Below are 19,724 nucleotides of genomic sequence, written 5' to 3' on the forward strand. Positions count from 1 at the left end.
AGCACAGATATCTTTATGGATAAATGTTTTCAGATTTTTTTGGGTAGATACCCAGGAGAGGGATTGCTAGATCATATATGAGATTATTATGCTCAGCGAAATAAGTCAGAAAGAAAAAGTTGAGAACCATATGGTTTCACTGATATGTGGTATATAAAACTGAAAACAACAAAAGAACAAGACAAACAAATGAAGAAACAAAAACTCATAGATACAGACAATAGTTTAGTGGTTATCAGAGGGTAAGGGGGGAGGGGGGTGGTAGATGAGGGTAAAAAGGATCAAATATATGGTGACGGAAGGAGAACTGACTCTGGGTGCTGAACACACAGTGTGATATATAGATGATGTATTACAGAATTGTACACCTGAAATCTATGTAACTTTACTAACAATTGCCACTCCAGTAAACTAATTTAAAAAAATAAAAATAAATTTGAAAAAATTTTTTAAAAAAGAAAAAAAACTATGCTCCCTTTTCATATTTCCAACTTAAAAATCTTCCACACAGATGCATTGTTAATGGTTGTTATTCTATTCAAGAAACCTTGAGCACCTACTATATGCCACGCACTTTGTTGGACACTGGTGTTAATGTTAAAGGCCACTGAAATTATGACCTTATTTTGCTATTTGAAACTTAATATTTAGTCTCTTGGCTTGTTCCAGTTGATAACCATTCAGGAGTAGAAGATCTCCTGGTTTGGACCAGCTATACAAATGAAATAGAAATGAGACAGCATGGGGCATTATTTGTGAGCCATTATTTTTGAGTCAAATTTAAATAAAAAGAATTGCTAATGTGATCTTTACTCCTATTATAGATTACAAATGTTGGATCACTTTGCTGAATGTGTTAAACAAGCCAAAGGAGTCCGCCAGCAGGCTGTACAGCTTAATATTTTCACTGCTGTTCTTAGTGCACTAAAGGTATTTACTTTTAAAACATAATAAATATTCCGAGCTATGATTTTAATTAATGCCTTTAATAAGGCAGGCCTATCTTTTATATGTTTTATTAAATCACTAGGAACTTTATATCAGGCTTGTCATAATTAAATAAGTAATTAAATAAGTATTTTATATGTTAATAATAAAGTTTGTTTTGATTTCATTCCTCAGATTTTACAAATGGCAGTAAGTTCTTTCAGAATTTTCAAAGATGGTTGACTAATAAAGTCCAATAATCTAATGAGGGTTAATTAGATAAAGGTTAAGTTTGATATGTGGTTTATGTCATATATAAGGAAAGGCTATGTTACATAGTTGAAAGAATGCTGCATTTAGAGATTGTGTTCTGATTTAGCTGCTCACTAGGTTTATGTATTGTGTAACTCCTTTTACCTTTTTTGAACCTCAATTTCTACACATATGAAGTGAAAGAACTGTTTTGCCTGTCAGTTTATGCACAATACTGTGCAGCCTGCAGCTGCTTATGATGTACTTGAAAAGTTTTTATATTATTCAGAACTAAGCTTATTGTAGGATATGACTGTTTTAAAATAAAAGGGTGACAAGTCCAAGTGTTTAAATGGATATGAATTAAATCGTCTTTTGTAAACATCAGGGAAAAAGGATATAGGCATTGGTTATAGAAATAATAGGTTTGTACCATTTATATAACCATTCGTATATACCCTATTTAAAGAACATCAGCTAATACCAACATCTGAGTTTTTGGAAAAAAGGAGTGGGTGGTCATGGTCTCCCTCAGTGGTTGGAAGGCTGGTGAACCAACTGTAATGTTGCTGTACAGTATGCTTTTCTTCATAGATGTGCTCGCTAATGCCTCTGCTGTAGTTAACATTTCCCCCAGGCACCATGACTTGGATTTTTGGTTTAAAGTAAGTAAATAATGTTCCAGGACAGTAACTGTAGCTAGAATAGAGATAGCAATAGTACGATGAGCAAACTACATCAACCTTCAGTTACTGATGAGTCTTACATCACTTTGTCTTTAGACATATGTTGGATATATTCTTTGTAACATAATTATCTTCTCTGGAATTTTTATGGAAATGAATCAGAGTTCATACTTATTGGGTCTTTTCCTTCCTTGAATTACAGTTGATTTAATATTACAGTTATCCTTTATATATAGAAACAACTTTTAAGTACTAGTGTTTGGATAGAGACACTCCCAGGGATTGTTGGTTTTGGGGTTGATTGAACTATAATATAACTATGTTATGTGTTATGTTCTTAATCATGTTTAGGAAAGTGATTGCTGTTAATTCAACAGGTATTGATTGTAGGCATAGGATATGCATGTGAAAGATGACTAAAGAACATAATGTGAGAAGATATATGTGTATTTACAAGGATTTGCAGCATATTTATTTCTTTTATTTACTGTGAATTATGAATTACCCCCTTTTTAAAAAATAATAAATAAATAATCCTAGGGCCTGGCTGAAAACAAAAGTACTTTAGGACCTGAGGAAGTTCGTAAATCTGCTCTGACACTGGTTATGGGAGCTCTTGACAATCCAAACCCCATCTTACGATGTGCAGCAGGGGAAGCTCTTGGAAGAATGGCTCAGGTGGTTGGAGAAGCAACTTTTATTGCTAGAATGGCCCAATATAGCTTTGACAAGTAAGTGGGTCCCTTTACCAACAAGTAAGTTTCTCATATAAACAAAGACGTCTTTTAACTAATCAATAATGATTAACTGGATTGTATGTTTTATACATAGTATAGCATGTGACCATATTTTGGGATTTTTCATAATGGCCTTAATTTTTATTTCAGTAATTGATAAAACTCTAGAATCTGGGAAAGTTGTAATATGTTAGATACTTTCAGTGTGGTGAGGGTTTCAGTTTCAGCTCTTGAATGTTACATTATAGAATTAAGAGGATTGTTAATGCCATGTTTCCCCGAAAATAAGACCGGGTCTTATATTAATTTTTGCTCCAAAAGATACATTAGGGCTTATGTTCAGGGGATGTCATCCTGAAAAATCATGCGAGGGCTTATTTTCCAGTTAGGTCTTATTTTCGGGGAAACATGGTAGGACTTCTGTCAGAAGTGCTATGAACTCCTTTTCTCTTACCTTTGCTCCCCCCATTATTCTTTCTGTTAATTATTCACTTTTTAAAATAAGCCATTCTTTTTCTAACTGCTGCTAAGCTTATCATCTGTTAAATTATCCCTGAAACGGGCTAAAGTTAGCATTCGATTTTAAGAATTTCTTTAACATTAATTAAAAAGACTGATCACAGAGTTCTAAAAAAGTATTATTAAGATGATAATATGCAATTATTAGTGACTGTTGGTTGTTAATTAAGTATTGAAGTAGAAACATTGAAAATCAAGGGGGGCCAAGAACTGACACTTTAGTTATGTAAATTAATAATTCTTAATTATTATTATATTTTGAATTCTAATTATTCCAAAAGAGAGAGAAGGGAGAGGGAGAGAGAGAGGGTAGTATTTATTTTATACTTACTCTGGTGAAACAGAAGGACATTTTATTCTTATCTGTCTGTTTAATGGTTTGCAAGTGTTTCAGTGCTTAGTTTTCTTAGCTTTTCCAAATAATTAATTATGATCTGAAATTAATTATTACATAGATTTTAAGTTACCCATTTTTTCACATTTTGATCTGAAATTGGGTTTTGTCTTTAATTCTCTATGAAAGATCATAATTATTTAGCAGCATTTTTTCTTTTATACTACTATATAAAATAATGCTACATTTAAAAATCTGTGGTATCTTAGATTTGACAGAATCTGGTTATATTTTGAAAAAGCGTCAATGTCCTGCAGCCTTATCTACACTACGTCTTCCTGATATAATATCTGACTGAAAAGCCAAAATCACTTACACATACAGATCTGTCAGCTATATTTGCTTAATAAAACCTTATGCCATCTTAGGGTTAAGACAGGAATCATTGTTATAAACCATTTTTGGTTAAGAGGGAGTAGCTTCCATTGCTTAAGACTCAGTTCAGAAAAAAATAAAAGTCATTATGGTTGAATTTATTTCCATTCAAATTGAAAATTACTTTGAGACTTTGGAAAATATATATTCTCATATCTTAGCATTATTTATTTTATTTAATAGATGATTATCATTAAGAAAATTTGCCCAGCTTTTCAGCTCACTGAAATGTTGCCTTTTGAAAAGTAACAATGTGAAGGCAGCTTTCCAATCTGTATAAGGCTTTAGAATTTAATTCACAGATTGCATTTATTCTTAACTTCTTTCATTCTTCAAAATGACTGCCAAATTATTAAAACTAATTCACCTGATTCTTTTTTCCCTGCTGTAATGTTTCACAGATGTATTATATCTAGACTAGAATATTTAAAATTACGAACGTGATTTATGCTATGTTTCTAGGACATCTCTCTTCTAATTATGTAGTGATTATATACTATATACAATTGTCAGAATTCATTACATTGTACATTTTTATGTACAGTTAAAATTGGTGAATTTTATATATAAATACACCTCAAAGCTTCTTTTAAAAAGATATACAATAGCTCCTTTCTTACCTTTTTTAATTCATTAAGATATATTTCACAAAGAAAAAAGACTGGCACATTTTAAAGAGGTTCAAATAATAATTATAGAAAATTTCTTCAATGGAGATTAAAAGCATTTTCTGTAATTCTGTGAACACAAATAACCTTTTTTGTGTTTTCAAAACCAATTATAAGAACTACTCTTTTATTTGAAACACTAGTAATAAAAATTTGTTTGAAATGGTTCTTAGCTTTTCAAGCAATAATATTTAATATTAAAAACTGAGAAGCTGTGGTTCCTCTTTCATATCTTCTCTAGAATTGAAATAAGCTTTATTCAGTGAAATTTATCACTTTAACTCTCCATTTTAAACTGAATCTCTAACTTTGGGATTGGAGAAAGAAGTAATCATGATTGTAGTATTTTCTGACTTCCAGAATAAATTCCTTTTATTGTGTGGCTCATAAGCTTTTTATTGCCATTGGGAAATAGAAAACCAGACCGTGAAGCATAACTTTTTTCCAGGTTGAAATCAGCTCGAGATGTTGTGTCCAGAACTGGGCATTCATTGGCTCTGGGCTGTTTGCATCGTTATGTTGGTGGTATTGGCTCAGGACAACATCTGAAGACAAGTGTCAGCATTTTATTGGCTCTAGCACAAGATGGAACATCCCCTGAAGTCCAGGTATGATACTAATTTTTTTATGAAATTTTTAAATAGTATTTTTAGGACAGTTCTTTGCTGTATAAAATATTAGGTTGGTGCAAAAGTAATTATGATTTTTGCAATTGTTTTTAACCTTTTAAACTTCAGATACTTTTGCACCAACCTATTACCTGTAGTAATGATTCTGATTGGAAATCAAACGTTGTTAGGAAAAATGTGTTAGGGTCTTTCTTTGTCATTTTGTTTTATGAGGGTTATTTGTAATAGTGCAATATTACTAATAGTGTAATAGTGTAATAGTGCAAGATTCTGTTTTTTAACCTAATCTTAAATCTGTCTTATTTGGAGAATTTAACCCATTCCACATTTCCTGAGACATTAGGTTGGTGCAAAAGTAATTGTGGTTTTTGCAATTATTTTTAACCTTTTAAACTGCAGTTACTTTTGCACCAACCTAATATTTTCTTTTTATTATTTATTATCCTTTCCTCTTTTTTGCATTTCCTTACATTTGTTAATCTTTTTTTTTTTTTTTTTAAACCATCCTTTTCTCTCTCCCTTCTAATACTGTAACCCAGGTCCAGGGTCATTGGTTGAATCTTCAGGTGTACTCTGAATTTTTGTTTGTTTCTCCTTACATACAAATAGAAATAACTATACTGAGAGTTAAGAGCTTCATTTGTGTGAAAATAGACTGTGTTCTTGATTTACCACTTCACATTGAAGCATCTAAAAATATTAAGAGTATATGAATGCAACAGCATCCAACTGCCATCTTTATATTGGGATTCACACGTTTAATTGCCATTACTGTCTGCCATTAGTTTGTTGAGTTCATGAATGCGTTCCTTCACGATTAGATAAAAGACACTAAATCCACCAAAGACTTCTAGTCTACATGTTTAGTTTGCCTTTGACTTCTTGGAAAGATTTCCAGCTGTGTAATGAACAAAATTCCAAAAGTGTTAAAAACAAAGACCACGTTATCTTGTCCTTTAGCAGGTGCTACACTGCTTTTTTAAATCCTGTTTTCACTCTAGTCTGGAAGAAAAAAAGCAAAATTATAAAACTATTTTACCCAAGAAGTTGCTGCTTTCATCTTTGATGTCAAAGAGTAGGTGCTAGTGATCTTTCTTTTATCTTCACCATTTTCTCAGTCCTTTTTCGCTTTAATTTCTTTAAACTTCTCTAAGTGACCGCCCTACATGGTTTTTATGTGAGGAACATTTTACTATAGTAATTTGAATCAATTACATTCCCTCAAAGCTAGTATTTTAGTTTATATCTTTACAGAATAGCACAATATTCTTAAGTTTTCCCTATGTTTCTTCTGTTTTGAGAATCCTAATTCAAAAATCATACTTCACAGTTGCATTATTGTCTACATGTATTTAACTATAATTACTAGAGACTTTACTGTTCAATAGTGTTTTCTTTTTTGTATCCTCAACTCCTATCTTAAGATTTTTGTTCTTTGAAAAACTTCCTTCACCAATAATTATTTTAGGACGGATCCTGAGTGGTATGCTTTACTTTTGTAATCCTTGTATATCTAAAAAGTGGCTTTTTTTGCCTTCACATTTGAATAATATTCCTGGCACACAGTCCTTTTCTTTCATTATTCATAAATGTTTCAGTACTTCTGTCTTCTGATGTTGCACAAAGGAGACTAATGGTTGCTTGGTTTTTTTAAAAATTAAATTTCAGTAAATACTAACATCTCAATTTTTAATCAGTTATCTATAAAAACTTCCAAATAAGTTCTTTAAAAATAAAAGGTAACATAAGCCAATAATCAATGCAACTGAGGTGCAAATACTATTTAAAGTTTCTCTGCAGTCTGCCTTTGAGCATACAGAAATAAAACTTAAGTGAATTCATTTTCTTCTTTTATATATGGATGCATATATTTCTCATTTCCAAAAGACAATGGCTTATGTAACAAAATTCTGAATTAATGGGGGCTTATGGATATAACAGCTATTTTTATTCCCCATCTTTCATTGCTTTTGCCAAAAAACTTACCTGAAATATGTTTCTATGTCTGTAACCTTATGTTTTGAGTTGGCAGCATGTAAGAATTTTTCTCTCTATCCTTAAAGCTTGGAAATTTCATCAAATTCTGCAGAAGTTTATCTTTTGCTTTTTCTGGAACTCCTATTACTCATATATGAAGTCTTTTGTCTTTTTCCTTTTGGTTTTTTTTTTTTTTTTTTGTATTTTCACTCTATCTGATATATATTTCTTCCATCTTGATCTTCAAGATGATGATTTCAGATTTTAGCAATAACTATTCTTTTTTTTTCAGTTTTCTACTGAACTTTTAATATAAATCTTGGGTGGATTTTTTTTTTAAAACAATTCTAGAATCTCCTTTATGCTTTAATTATATTGTCTTAAAAATCCTTATTATAGTTTTACTAAATTCCTCTTTTGTTTCTTCTATTAATTTTGTTTTCTCCAGAATATGTGCTCTGGTCTTCTTCCCTTGAGATACTATATTCCTATTACTTTTTGCTAACTCCTTTCTGTAGGTGTGCTTTTTGTACATAACCTGTCCAAGTCAGGTTGCTAAATTCTCTAGGATTGGAGTAGATTGACAGGTGGTAGAAGTTAAGGTATGGATTTCTTTTTCTGCTATGTTGGTAAGTTGGGAAATCTCTCTGTTGAGACCACCTTTTCCTCAGCCCAGTAGTACAGCTCTCCTTCAGAGCTACTAACGGCAGAAATATAAGAAAAGTTCTTCTACAGCTAGATGTGGGCAGTTTTTATTTTCTGAGGCCTGTGCTGATAATAGTATATTATTCTGGGGTTAGTATTGTAAATACTATTAGCCAGTAAGATTACTTTGTGCTTAGTAAACATAATAGGGGCCTAAAATGGTTCCATGCACTTGAAGAGCTGTTGTGTGAGAGTCGTGGCTCTAGAAATATATCTGAGTTCAGGACATTGTCATGGTCATTGTTTTATTTCAGGCAAGTTTCTTTAGCAAAACTCCAACAATGTAGGCAAGAAAGTTGCATTTTTTTCAGGGGGTGGGAAGGGGAACAGGACTTTATTGGGGAACAGTGTGTACTTCCAGGACTTTTTCCAAGTCAAGTTGTTGTCCTTTCAATCTTAGTTGTGTTTCAAGCTCAGCTCCAGGTCCAGTTGCCATTGTTAGTTGCAGGGGGCACAGCCCAGTATCCCTTGCGGGAGTCGAACCGGCAACCTTGTGGTTGAGAGCCCACGCTCCAACCACCTGAGTCCTCTGGCACTGGCCCGTGTGGGAATCAAACTGGCAGCCTTTGGCTTTAGGAGCACGGAGCTCCAACCACTTGAGCCACCGGGCTGGCCCAAGAAAGATGCATTTGATGTCCATAAACATCCACTAAATCAGACACTTATTATATAAGTCATTGTCTTTTGGAAGTGTGAAATATATATACATTATAGTAGAAGAAAATTAGTTCATCATTGAAATTTTATTTCTGACACTCAAAGCCACACTGCAGAGAAACTTTAAACATAGAATTTGCACGTCAGTTGCTTTGGTTATTGGCTATTAGTAGCTTATGTACTACTTTTTATTTCTTAAGGAACATGTGTTTAAGTATTTCCAGATCATTGATTAAAAAGTACGATGATAGTTTTTACTAAAATTTAACTTAAAAATTAATGTATATACTCTATTTCTTACAATTAAAATAAAATCGTATTTTATTCCAGACATGGTCTCTTCATTCACTTGCTTTGATAGTGGATTCTAGTGGCCCAATGTATCGTGGATATGTGGAACCAACATTATCTCTAGTTCTTACCTTGCTGTTGACAGTTCCACCTTCACATACTGAAGTTCATCAGTGTTTGGGTAGATGCTTGGGTGCTATAATCACTACTGTTGGCCCTGAACTACAAGGTAAGTAAGTCCATCTTAAATTAGAGGAACTAGACAAATTACTCTCTTTCAGTTTCCTGAATGTCATCATCATATGGCTTAAAGAAATCTAATAATAGTAATTATTATTATTATTATTATTATTATTATTATTATTATGTACTGAATACTTGCGATTTACCAAAGGCCTGGAATCACTCTACTTTTCATATGTGCTATTTTATGTAATACCCACAGCAAACCTGTGACTGACAGTATTTTTTGAAATTTTGAGCAGAGAAAACATTTCTAAATGAAATTTTACTTGGAGCCCCATGAAGATAAAGATAAAAGTGGAAATCCTTTGGCCTGGAGTACCATCCATTTGTCTTCATGGACTTTGGCTTCACTTTTTTTTTTTTTTAACTCTAAGGATCAAGAACATAGTTTCAAAAAACATGGCCATAGGTAGATAATATTATCTGATTTTTTCCCTGAGGAAGCAAGCTCGGGCAACATAAGTAACTTTACTGAGTGGCAGATTTATGATCCTAAGATCCATATTACCACTCAGTTCCACTGAAATAATTCTAATGGTTAAATGAAACACTCAAGGCAGCAAATTACTGTGAATTTATTTTTAATGTATAAGCTGCTTTCAGAATTTATTTCAGTATTTATTAAATGCTTTCAGTGGGTCAAACTTTTTCTAAACATGATCTCATTTAATTCTGACAACAATCCTGAGATAGCGATAGCTCTCCATTTTACAGATGAAACACTGAGGCTGAGAGAGGTTAAGAACTATCTAAGTTTATATATGGAGCCAGTGAGTGGTTGGAGTCAAACATGAGCCAGATCAATGTCTTCTTCTTGCATTCTTAACCTCTATGGACAGATATTTTTAAAAGGAAAGAAGTGAAAACAGAAAAGATCTTAAGAAAGAGTGCTAGGAATTGAAAAATATGTTATTCAGACATGTTTCTCTCCTGGACTCAGTGTCCTCTTTGAGAAAGTTGATAGTCTTTTCTTCCAGTGAATACTCTAAAGATATGGAGAGAATAAATATACACTTCTGATTAAGTATAGATGTTTACCAAGTGCTTTATGATGTGATGATGATGAAGCACTGCATATTTCAAATTAGAATGTAACTCTTATGTAACTCTGTGTTTCTTTGTTTGGTCTTTATATATATATACATATATATATGTATAAAATTATTTTACATTGGTAAAAATTTTAAATCACTTATGTTTGGCAGTTAAGACATTTTTATATACACACTATGTAATACTACCATTTATTTTTCCTATCTCTGTAAAAGTTGCGATTAATTTTACTAGGAAAATGGGACTTAAAGTTATATAACAGAGATGATAATGTTAGTTGAACAAAGAACCAGGGAATAAGGACTCTTCTGGCTTTTTCAGATAAAACAATGATGGGTTTAAAAGACAACATAGTTTATCAGGGAATAAATATAAACGTAGCTAAATCTAAAGAGATGCATTATTGTCATCCACATATAGTCATGTTTTGAAATCATTTCTGTGGACTTTGTAGACTGTTTTTGAAATAATTGGAATAGTAATCAGAAGGAGGGGTTGTTTAGAAATTAGTTGTTTTCTAGGAATATTTTTGGTGATAATAAAATAATCGTATTTTGCATTTATTTTTTTTTTTTTTATTTTACTAATAGGAAATGGAGCAACAACTTCCACCATTCGTTCTTCTTGTTTGGTGGGTTGTGCAATTACCCAGGACCATTCAGATTCTCTCGTTCAGGCAGCTGCCATATCTTGCCTTCAGCAGCTTCACATGTTTGCACCACGGCATGTCAATCTGTCTAGTCTTGTTCCTAGCCTTTGTGTAAGTATAAAGCTGTTTCATTTGTTGATTTATTTAGGGAGCCCCAAATTTGTTTTCGCAAAAGATCAAACTAGACCAAAACAGAAAATGGAAGTTTCTTGGATGGTGACTTGTAGGGTTTTAGTTTCAGTAGTCATTTTTTGAATATTTATTTTATTCACTGATTTTCTTTTTTACATCTTAAGAAATATTTTGATCAACCACTTATTTCTTGGTTAAGAATGCATCATATTTTTAGTCTTTCCCACTCAGAATTTTATTCCCTACAGTTTGATTGATAACTTCTCAGTATCTGTTATTATCATCACATTTGTTAGTTTGTACACTCAAAAAATATTTATTGAGAGCCTGCCTTATGTCAGGCGCCATGCAGAGTGTAGGGGATGCATTTGTGGATGAGAAAGGATGAAGCCTCTGTCATAATGAAGTTTATAGTTTCAAGGGAACATGGTCAACAGTAAGTATTTACAAATAAGGTAAGTGCTCGAAAAGGCTACAGCAGAGCATTTAATAGGGAAGTCTCCATAATCCAGGCATTCAGAAAATATCTCCCTAAAAATTCTGACGTTTAAGGTGTGATCTGCAGGATAAATAGGAGTTAGTTTGGGGAAGAGCATGGTATTGGAGTAGATACCATTTATTTTTAGGCAGAGGGGAAAAATATGTGACAGGCCCCGAGACAGGAAGGAGTGTGATACATTTAAGGAAATGGTTAGTCATTTGGTGAAATAGTACAAATGGAAGCCCAAGTATGTTAGGTTAAAGATGGAATATAAACAGAAACTTCTTTCCAGAAGTTTGACAGTAGGTTAAGTGGCTAATGGGGTTAGGAGAGACTCTTTTTCTCCAGTAGTAGTGAGAAGTTAAAGGGCTGATCAGATAGAGCCAGTAGTGTGGGAGAGTTAAAGGTATAGGGCAGAAAGGAAATAATTAATCATCCAAGGTTTCTAATGGAATAGAGTTTCCAGGGCACAAGTAAGGGGATATCTGTTCCAGTGCGACATAAAGAAAGGAGGACAGGGTGAGCGTAGATATAGGTGGGTTTGTAGATTTGGTGGCTGGAAGTTGAGGGAGTTATCTAATGACTTTTGCTTTCTTAATCAAGTAAAAGGGGAGATCAAGTTCCGTGAATGAGGGAGCAAAGAAAGGGTCAGAAGTTTGAGGAGAATGGGATGTGGGAGATGAGAGTAAGTGGAGAAACAGAAGATTCTGTGGTAGTCCTGAGGGTTCAGTAGAGGTCAGTGGCCCTCTTCGGCTCCATTGTGTGATTTATGATGGTACCAGTTCCCCTTGTGCGATTTTTTTTTCTCCAGCACCAGTACACAAATTGGGTGCAGGCATTGAGCAACCAGATGGTTTGATACATTCATAGTTGGGCTTTGGCCAAACAGATTAACTTAAATGACAGCAGGATGACAGAGGTGAGGATGTTAACAAGACAGTGCTGAAATGATGAATTATGATATCTCATTTGGGCAAGGGAGGAAGGTTAAGACAGGAGGAGGCTTATATATAGGGGGAAAGAAAGGCAGAGGTAACCATGGGCAGATCTTGTTGAGGAAAAGGAAGAGAAGGTCATCCACGATGTGGTGAAGGAACTGAAAGACCAAGATATTACATCTCGTGTGGTATATTTAACTTTACTCAACAAAATTTGCTCCTGTTTCACCACATACCAGAGGGAACTGCATTAGTCCCAGATCGTCAAGGAGTTTAAGTGTGTCACAGGACAGAAACCAGATTGTTTTCAAATTGTTTTCAAAAAACATCCACAAAGAAAACTTGTTTTCAAATTGTTTTCAAAAAACATCCACAAAGAAAACTAAGAGTATACAATAGATTACATTCTGCAACAGGATATGTAGCATCCTGCAAAAGTGGTGGTCTGATGCCCAAGCTCTGAGGCCACAGATGGCATCTCTTGAGCAAGGTGAGCTGGTTACATGATACAGGTTTAGATAGGCAACTGATGAATGTGATGAAGATGGACACACCCCTGAGGTGGCTGGTTCCTCTCTCCTTTTTTTTCTTCCTCCTTAAAGATTGGAGGTTGACATTATGAGATAGAATACATTTCACAGGATCTGGAAAGTAATAACATCATTATATCTCAGTGGAGTTTATCAATAATAGGGAAAGCAATGTGTTTCCTGTATGTTAACACAAGATAATGTCTCCAAACTGATTTCCTCAGTAGAACCTCAAGGGTTTTATTACAAAGCATGTTGGAGTACTTTCCTGACCCTCTTCCAAAAGACTAAGTAGTGAGATTTTAGGCAGCTGGTGGGAAGGAGATGGCATGGCGGGATAAAGATGAGAAGAAAGGTCATTCAAGTGGGTGTCTTGTTTCCATGTGGACACAAGTCCCCTGTGCTGTCTCCATTACCAGATCTTTTAACACTGAAAATTAGTCTACAAATGGGTTCATCCAAATTATTGAAATCAAATTCGATTTTTATAAATTTCATTTTCAGCTTTACTCAATTATGGTCACCAGAAGTGGTCATGTGTAATACAAATGAAGTGTGATTTTTCTTTTCCCCAGCAAATGTTTTGTTCACCATGGTCATCTTTATTAAATAATAAAAAAGTATTAAAATTTGTATGATGATAAAACTTTTCAAAATGTGGTTTTGAAAGAAGAACCAGCACTCTGAATTATTGTTACTGCCCTCCTGGCAAGCAGCTGATTTTTGTACCATGTGACTAGTTATTCATTGACCTGTCCTGACAGAATTATTCCACACATAGCCATTTATGTCATCTGGGATAATTGTAGATGTGAGAGAAAGACTTGAGCTGAATGCCAAGTCATCAGTAACAGAGCAGGGGTGTCCAGTTGTCCAGGATGTAAGTACGTGAAGCAAGATGACATAAAGTGTAAAATAATGGGTTTTTATAGGAAGGTTTGAGGTCTAATGTCGGACCAATCAGCACAATGTTCCTGAGGTTTGTGGAATATAAGTAAAAGAAGTGTCTTTGGAAAACAATTAGGCATAATCTATAAAAGTGGAATATATGCATACACTATGATCTAGCAACTTAACTTCACTGTTAAGTAAATACCTGACAGAAATGCATGCATATAAGAACCTAAATGTCCATCAGTCAGCAGAGTGTATAAATTATTTAATACAATTATTTAATTCTGTTAATTATTTAATAGACGATTGCACAGCAATAAAAATTAATGAACTGCTGTTGCATGGAATCACATGGATGACTCTCACAGACATATTGATGAGAAGAAACCAGACACAGAAGAGAACACACTACATGGTTCCGTTTATATGGTGTTCAAGAACCATAACTAAACCAAACTTTATATGGTGTTTATATGGTGTTCAAGAACCATAACTAAACCAAACTATAGTGACGATGTCACTACGTATAGATGGTTTTCTCTAAGGGACTAGGAAGGGGCATGAGGAAACCACATATTTTTATCAAATTTAATATGTTTTATTCCTAATATTTTGTGGATTTTACCAGAAAGTGTCAGTGGAAAGTTTTCAAACAAATACACCGTTACTTTTACTTAGTTTACAGTGACTGTAAGTTACCACCGATTATAATTTTCACCTCTAATTTTAGAGACGTTAAAATGGAAAAAAAATACACTTCAGAAACATTGAAATAGAGTTTTTGAAAACACTTTGTAAACTGTAAAATGTTTTATTTCTTTCACTTTCACTTTCACTTTGGCTCTGCCAGTCAACATTTGTTGAGTGTATTTTCTTAGTTACAGTTCTATTTAACTAATTAAATTTTTATGGTGTTCTAATTCATGTACATTTGGTCATTTGATTCTTACCACAGTTGTGTAAGATAGGCAGGGTGGGCACTCTTCCCATTGTACAGATAAAAAGGCAGAAACTCTGAGAGACCAAGTGACTTATTCTTCCCATCTCACAGGCATTCTTAAGCTTTCTAATTATAGGACATTTAAAAATTCCAAAATGTGTTTATTTTCAGGATGAGAAGTAACATTTTGTTGAAAAAAAATCTGTCATGTTTTTCCCCTCAGTTATATTTTATTTTTTTTAGTCTTGGTATAAATTTCTGTGAATTTTATGAAAATATATCTTGAGTTACAAAAGCTATATTACTATAAGATATACAATATGATATATTAATAGTGCTGTACTTTTATTACATAAAAATACACTGTCTAGTATTGCGAAGGGGTGATGTATTCCACATAATTATTCTGCCATTCATCATTTCTTGATAGGATTCTTTCTAAAATATAGTACTCACTTCCGTGCTTCAAAGCAGTACATGAAAGATAATATTTTCTTAATAAATCAGATTTATAGTAATAATGATAATAGCTAACATTTATTGAGTGGTTACCATGTGTCAGCCACTGTTGTAAATAAAATATATTAACTTATTTCATTTTGACTATATTCCTGTGAAGAATTACCTTCTCAATCTTACATATTGGCAAACAAGGCACAGAGAGATTAGGTAACTAGTCCAAGGTCACACAGGAGTGAATAACAGAGCCAGGATTCAAAGCCAGTCTGGCAACCAGAGCCTGAGCCCTTAATCATTATGCTATACTGTGTCTTAGACTTTACTTCATGTATCAGACTATACTATGTCAATTCTTTCAGGAACTTTTGAAATAAAAGGCTCCGTTTTGCAATTCTATTCAGGTGTTTGTTTGCTTGATTTTTAAAAATTTTAATAAATACCCCCCTTTGCTTTCAATGTTTACTGTGCACTCTGCCCCCTAACTTTTCATTCACTACTTAATCTCGGTACTTAAAAAGTTTAGATGACAAAGTTTAGTAGGACCACGTGTAAAATAAGATATGCGAAAGATCTTCGTGATTTTCATTTAAACATATTTTATGATCTTTAGTGCCCAGGTCTTGGGAGAGTTGTTTTCCCTACTCAAACATTCTTTATATATTTTATTGGTGGTATTATTTTTCCAAAGGCCATTATTTGGTATATTTTTTTAAACAACTGAGGCTGTGAAATGAAGAGCTTCTGCACAAGTAAGGTATTAAAATATATTCATTAAGCAAGTACGATTACAACTTCTTTTAAAAAATGTTATGGTTTCCAGGTTCACTTGTGTAGTTCCCATTTGTTACTTCGACGAGCAGCTGTAGCATGTCTCCGGCAGCTTGCACAAAGAGAAGCAGCTGAAGTATGCGAATATGCCATGAGCCTGGCAAAAAATGCAGGGGACAAAGAAAGCAGTGGTGCTAGTAAGTTATTTTATTGGTCAATATTCTTTTCATTTAAATATTTTAACATTTCAAATGAGTATTACTTACTAAATAATATTTTGTGTGTTAAAATATGGTCCATTTACTTATTCTTTTAAATAAAGTAATACTGTTATCATCTTAAAAATTCCAGTGTAGTTTTCTTGGTAATTTTACATTTTTTCCTTTTAAAAAATTTTGTATCTTAAAAAAAAAAAAGTAGTATCTGAAAACTTCTGCTATCTCTTGAGGATGGATGATTTAACTATATAAAGGATGACTAACTTGGGAGATACTGCTTTGTATCACTAATAGACTTCTGAAAAGAGAAATTATCTATTTTGGGGGTACCTGAAAGCTTCCATTCTTTGACAGTAGTTAACTTTTTGTGATAAACCTTTTCCTCTAAGAGGTAAGGCCAAAGTAACCAATAAGCCATGAAATGTCAGTAGATGTTTTGGTAGCAAAAGGTAGATCTTTGCTTTCTCAGGTCTTTCTGCTTTTTTGGAGGGTTTCAAGTGTAGCTTGAATTCATAGCTGGTCTTCTAGGTTATAGAGAAGGGTGGTTTGGGAACTTTTTTAAAGCTTAGTTGACAGAGATATTTCCCCTATTGTGAGAGAAAATTGTTGCTTATAAGAGCTTTCTAATGCATAGAAGTTGCTTGGGTACTAAGAAGCAAGAAAATGACTTCAATTTTAGCGTAGTATAATAAGAGTTCTATTAACAAACATACTGTACTCATTCTTAGGGGTGCCAGCTTTATTACTTATGCTGTTTATGAGAATGAAAAGATTTTTGGATAAAGCAAGAAACTTTACTACTCTTTCATAACAATATTACTTTTTGATTGTATGTTTCTTGGAAAGCGTTTTCCACATTTTTAAGTGAACTTTTAGGATACAATCCATTTACAATTTTTGTTCTGGCTTTATATATTTTTTAAAAATCAGAACTATAAGACTGAATAAGTTTTAATTTGTTCTTCCAACAAATACAGCAAAAATTTTTTCAGTCTATTAGATTATATCTATTTAGAAAATGTCTTTTTCCCACACTTGATAGAATCAAATATTTATATTGAGCATTCCCTGGAGATTTGTTTGAAAATACCTCAGAATAATCAGTCTCGAAGATGACGGTTTTACCTTTAATTGTCAGATTAAATTCTAATCCTAAAGATATGTAAACTGGAGACCACAGATAAATTGTACATATAGCTAGCTGGTTTTGTTGCCATTGTGAATTTACATGTAAGCCTTTTTCCTTAGCACAATTGTTACCTACAGTATACGACAAAATCTCATACAAGTTCATTTGTAAAAATTGCTTTTCAGATGTCAGTCCTTTTGCACCTGGAGTTAGTTCTCGAAGTGATATCCATTACCGGCACCAAGGTGTTAATATAACAGAAACGGGTCTCGAGGGACTTCTTTTTGGAATGCTAGACCGAGAGACAGATAGAAAATTATGTTCTGATATTCATGATACTTTGGGACATATGCTTTCATCACTGGCTGTAGAAAAACTTTCTCATTGGCTCATGCTTTGTAAAGATGTCCTGGCAGCTTCTAGTGGTACGTATTTAATATCTAAAGTATGTTCTCAAAATAATTAAAATTAATTTTACTTCCAATATGTATATCTATCTATCTATCTGTACACACATATATAGACATATATAAATTTACCTTACATTTAAAAATACTAATTTTAATCTAAATTCCTGTAAAAATGTTGAAAGCTAAATTATGTTACAATGTAATTAACCTTATTTTTTAGAAAATGACCAAATTCAAACTAAATTTTCATGTATAAAAATTCCAGGTTACCCTGTAGTTAACATAGTATGTAAAACTAGTAAAATGTGTAATATACATTTATGTTATCCTTTCCTTGGTTTTTGATTGGTCTAAAAAACAAAGTTCTACTGTTTTCAAAGAAGTGAGAATTTCGTCTTTTTATTAGAAATCTTCATTAATGTTATTTCTAACATTAATGTTATTGCTAATAACATTAATGTTATTTCTAAAGCTCATTTTTGCTATATGTGAGGTTGTTATATATAATATGCTTTTATTTTTGTTACAGATATGAGTACTGCAACTCCGTTAAGTAGTGGAAAAGATGAAGAATCGGAAAAGAAAGATGAGATGGATGATGATATCATGTTTAGCACACTAGGCGAAGACGATAAATCAAAGCCCTTTGTGGCACCTCGGTGGGCCACTCGCGTATTTGCTGCTGATTGCCTGTGTCGAATAATCAATTTGTGTGAGAATGTGGACCCGGCTCACTTTGATCTTGCCCTGGCAAGGTCTGCTAAACTACGGAACCCTAGAAGTAAATTTAAAATTCATACTTCTTTTCCCCAAAGTATTTTTAAGGGTTAAAATATTTTACTGCTATGTAACATTTTTGTCTGTCTGTCTGTCTGCCTATCTATGGATCCATCCATCCATCTACCTATCTAAATCATTTGCCCTAAGGATATGATGACAGTAGCTTATATTTCCTTAGTACATTGTCCTAGTTTTAACTTCAGTGTTAAAACTCTTAGGTTAACATTCTGTTTTACAGAGATGGCAAAGCTTTGAGGTGCATAATGTGAATTTTGTGGTCCCCAGCATGGAGAATGTCAGAATTTATGAATGCCTCGGCAGATTTCAAACTTGCAGATTTCAAACTTGCAGATTTCAGAAATGCTTTTAGGTACTTTTGAAAAGGTGAAAACTGTTTATTACTGAAACCCCTCACCATTTTTTAAATCTTTTATAAGCTTTTTATTTCACATATCCCCTAGAACTTACAAAGAGATTATGAGGTTCAGTATCATCATTTTACAAATAAAGTCACCCAGACAAGCTGAGAGAGCTGCAGAGCCACAAACTGTCTTGTACTTTGTAGTCTCTTCATCCCCCTGTCATTTTTTTAAATATCTGAAGATCAACTACACATTAATGATGCTTTTCCGCTTACTTTATTTTGTTTAAGAGGCAGCAGACCTCACAAATGGAGTAAAAAAGTAAAACAGTAAACCATGTATAGAATGTGAATCTGAATATAGGGTACCAACGAAGCACAGTATGTCATAAACACAGTGTCTTTAACCGTCAGATATTTACTGAATCCTGTTCTTTGCTACACACTGTGGATGCAAAGAAAAAAACATCGTCCATAGCCCTGAAGAACTTCTAGTCTAGAAGACAGATAGGCAGGCTTATCACTCACAGAATTATATGTCCTGGTAGTGGGATGGTAGAGTGCTTTGGGAACATAGAAAAAGGAACCTTTCCTGGAGAGCCAAGGAAGACCTCACAGAAGATGTAATTCTGAAGCTAGGTTTTAAAGACAGAGAATTTAAAGGTTTTAAAGACAGGTAGAAGAGGATGATTGGATTCGTTGTCTATTGCTGCTATATAACAAATGACCTCAAACTTAGTGCCTTAAAACAACACAGATTTATCGACTTACAGTTCCATTGGTCAGAAAGTCCAACATGAGGCTTACATGACTAAACTCAAGGTATTGGCAGGGCTGCGATCCTTTCCGGGGGCTCTATGGGAATCCTTCTTCTCTTCTTTCCGACTTCTATAGGCCACTTGCATTCCTTGGCTTATGG

The 19,724-nt window shown here is 33.5% G+C and overlaps 1 protein-coding gene across 2 annotated transcripts in view; it reads left to right on the forward strand.

The window, feature by feature from the left end:
* The window catches only part of HEATR5B (HEAT repeat containing 5B), a 73,445-nt gene that overhangs the window by 27,060 nt on the left and 26,661 nt on the right, over positions 1 to 19,724 (forward strand). For both annotated transcript variants that reach the window (XM_033124344.1, XM_033124345.1), the window contains exons 17-24: positions 825 to 930; positions 2,406 to 2,596; positions 5,007 to 5,166; positions 8,857 to 9,046; positions 10,707 to 10,876; positions 15,960 to 16,104; positions 17,440 to 17,679; positions 18,194 to 18,445. In XM_033124344.1, coding sequence (XP_032980235.1) covers positions 825 to 930; positions 2,406 to 2,596; positions 5,007 to 5,166; positions 8,857 to 9,046; positions 10,707 to 10,876; positions 15,960 to 16,104; positions 17,440 to 17,679; positions 18,194 to 18,445 — 1,454 coding nt within the window. The remainder of the gene's footprint in view (positions 1 to 824; positions 931 to 2,405; positions 2,597 to 5,006; positions 5,167 to 8,856; positions 9,047 to 10,706; positions 10,877 to 15,959; positions 16,105 to 17,439; positions 17,680 to 18,193; positions 18,446 to 19,724) is intronic.

This window comes from Rhinolophus ferrumequinum, chromosome 13 (assembly GCF_004115265.2).
Source record: "Rhinolophus ferrumequinum isolate MPI-CBG mRhiFer1 chromosome 13, mRhiFer1_v1.p, whole genome shotgun sequence".
Lineage (NCBI taxonomy): Eukaryota > Metazoa > Chordata > Mammalia > Chiroptera > Rhinolophidae > Rhinolophus > Rhinolophus ferrumequinum.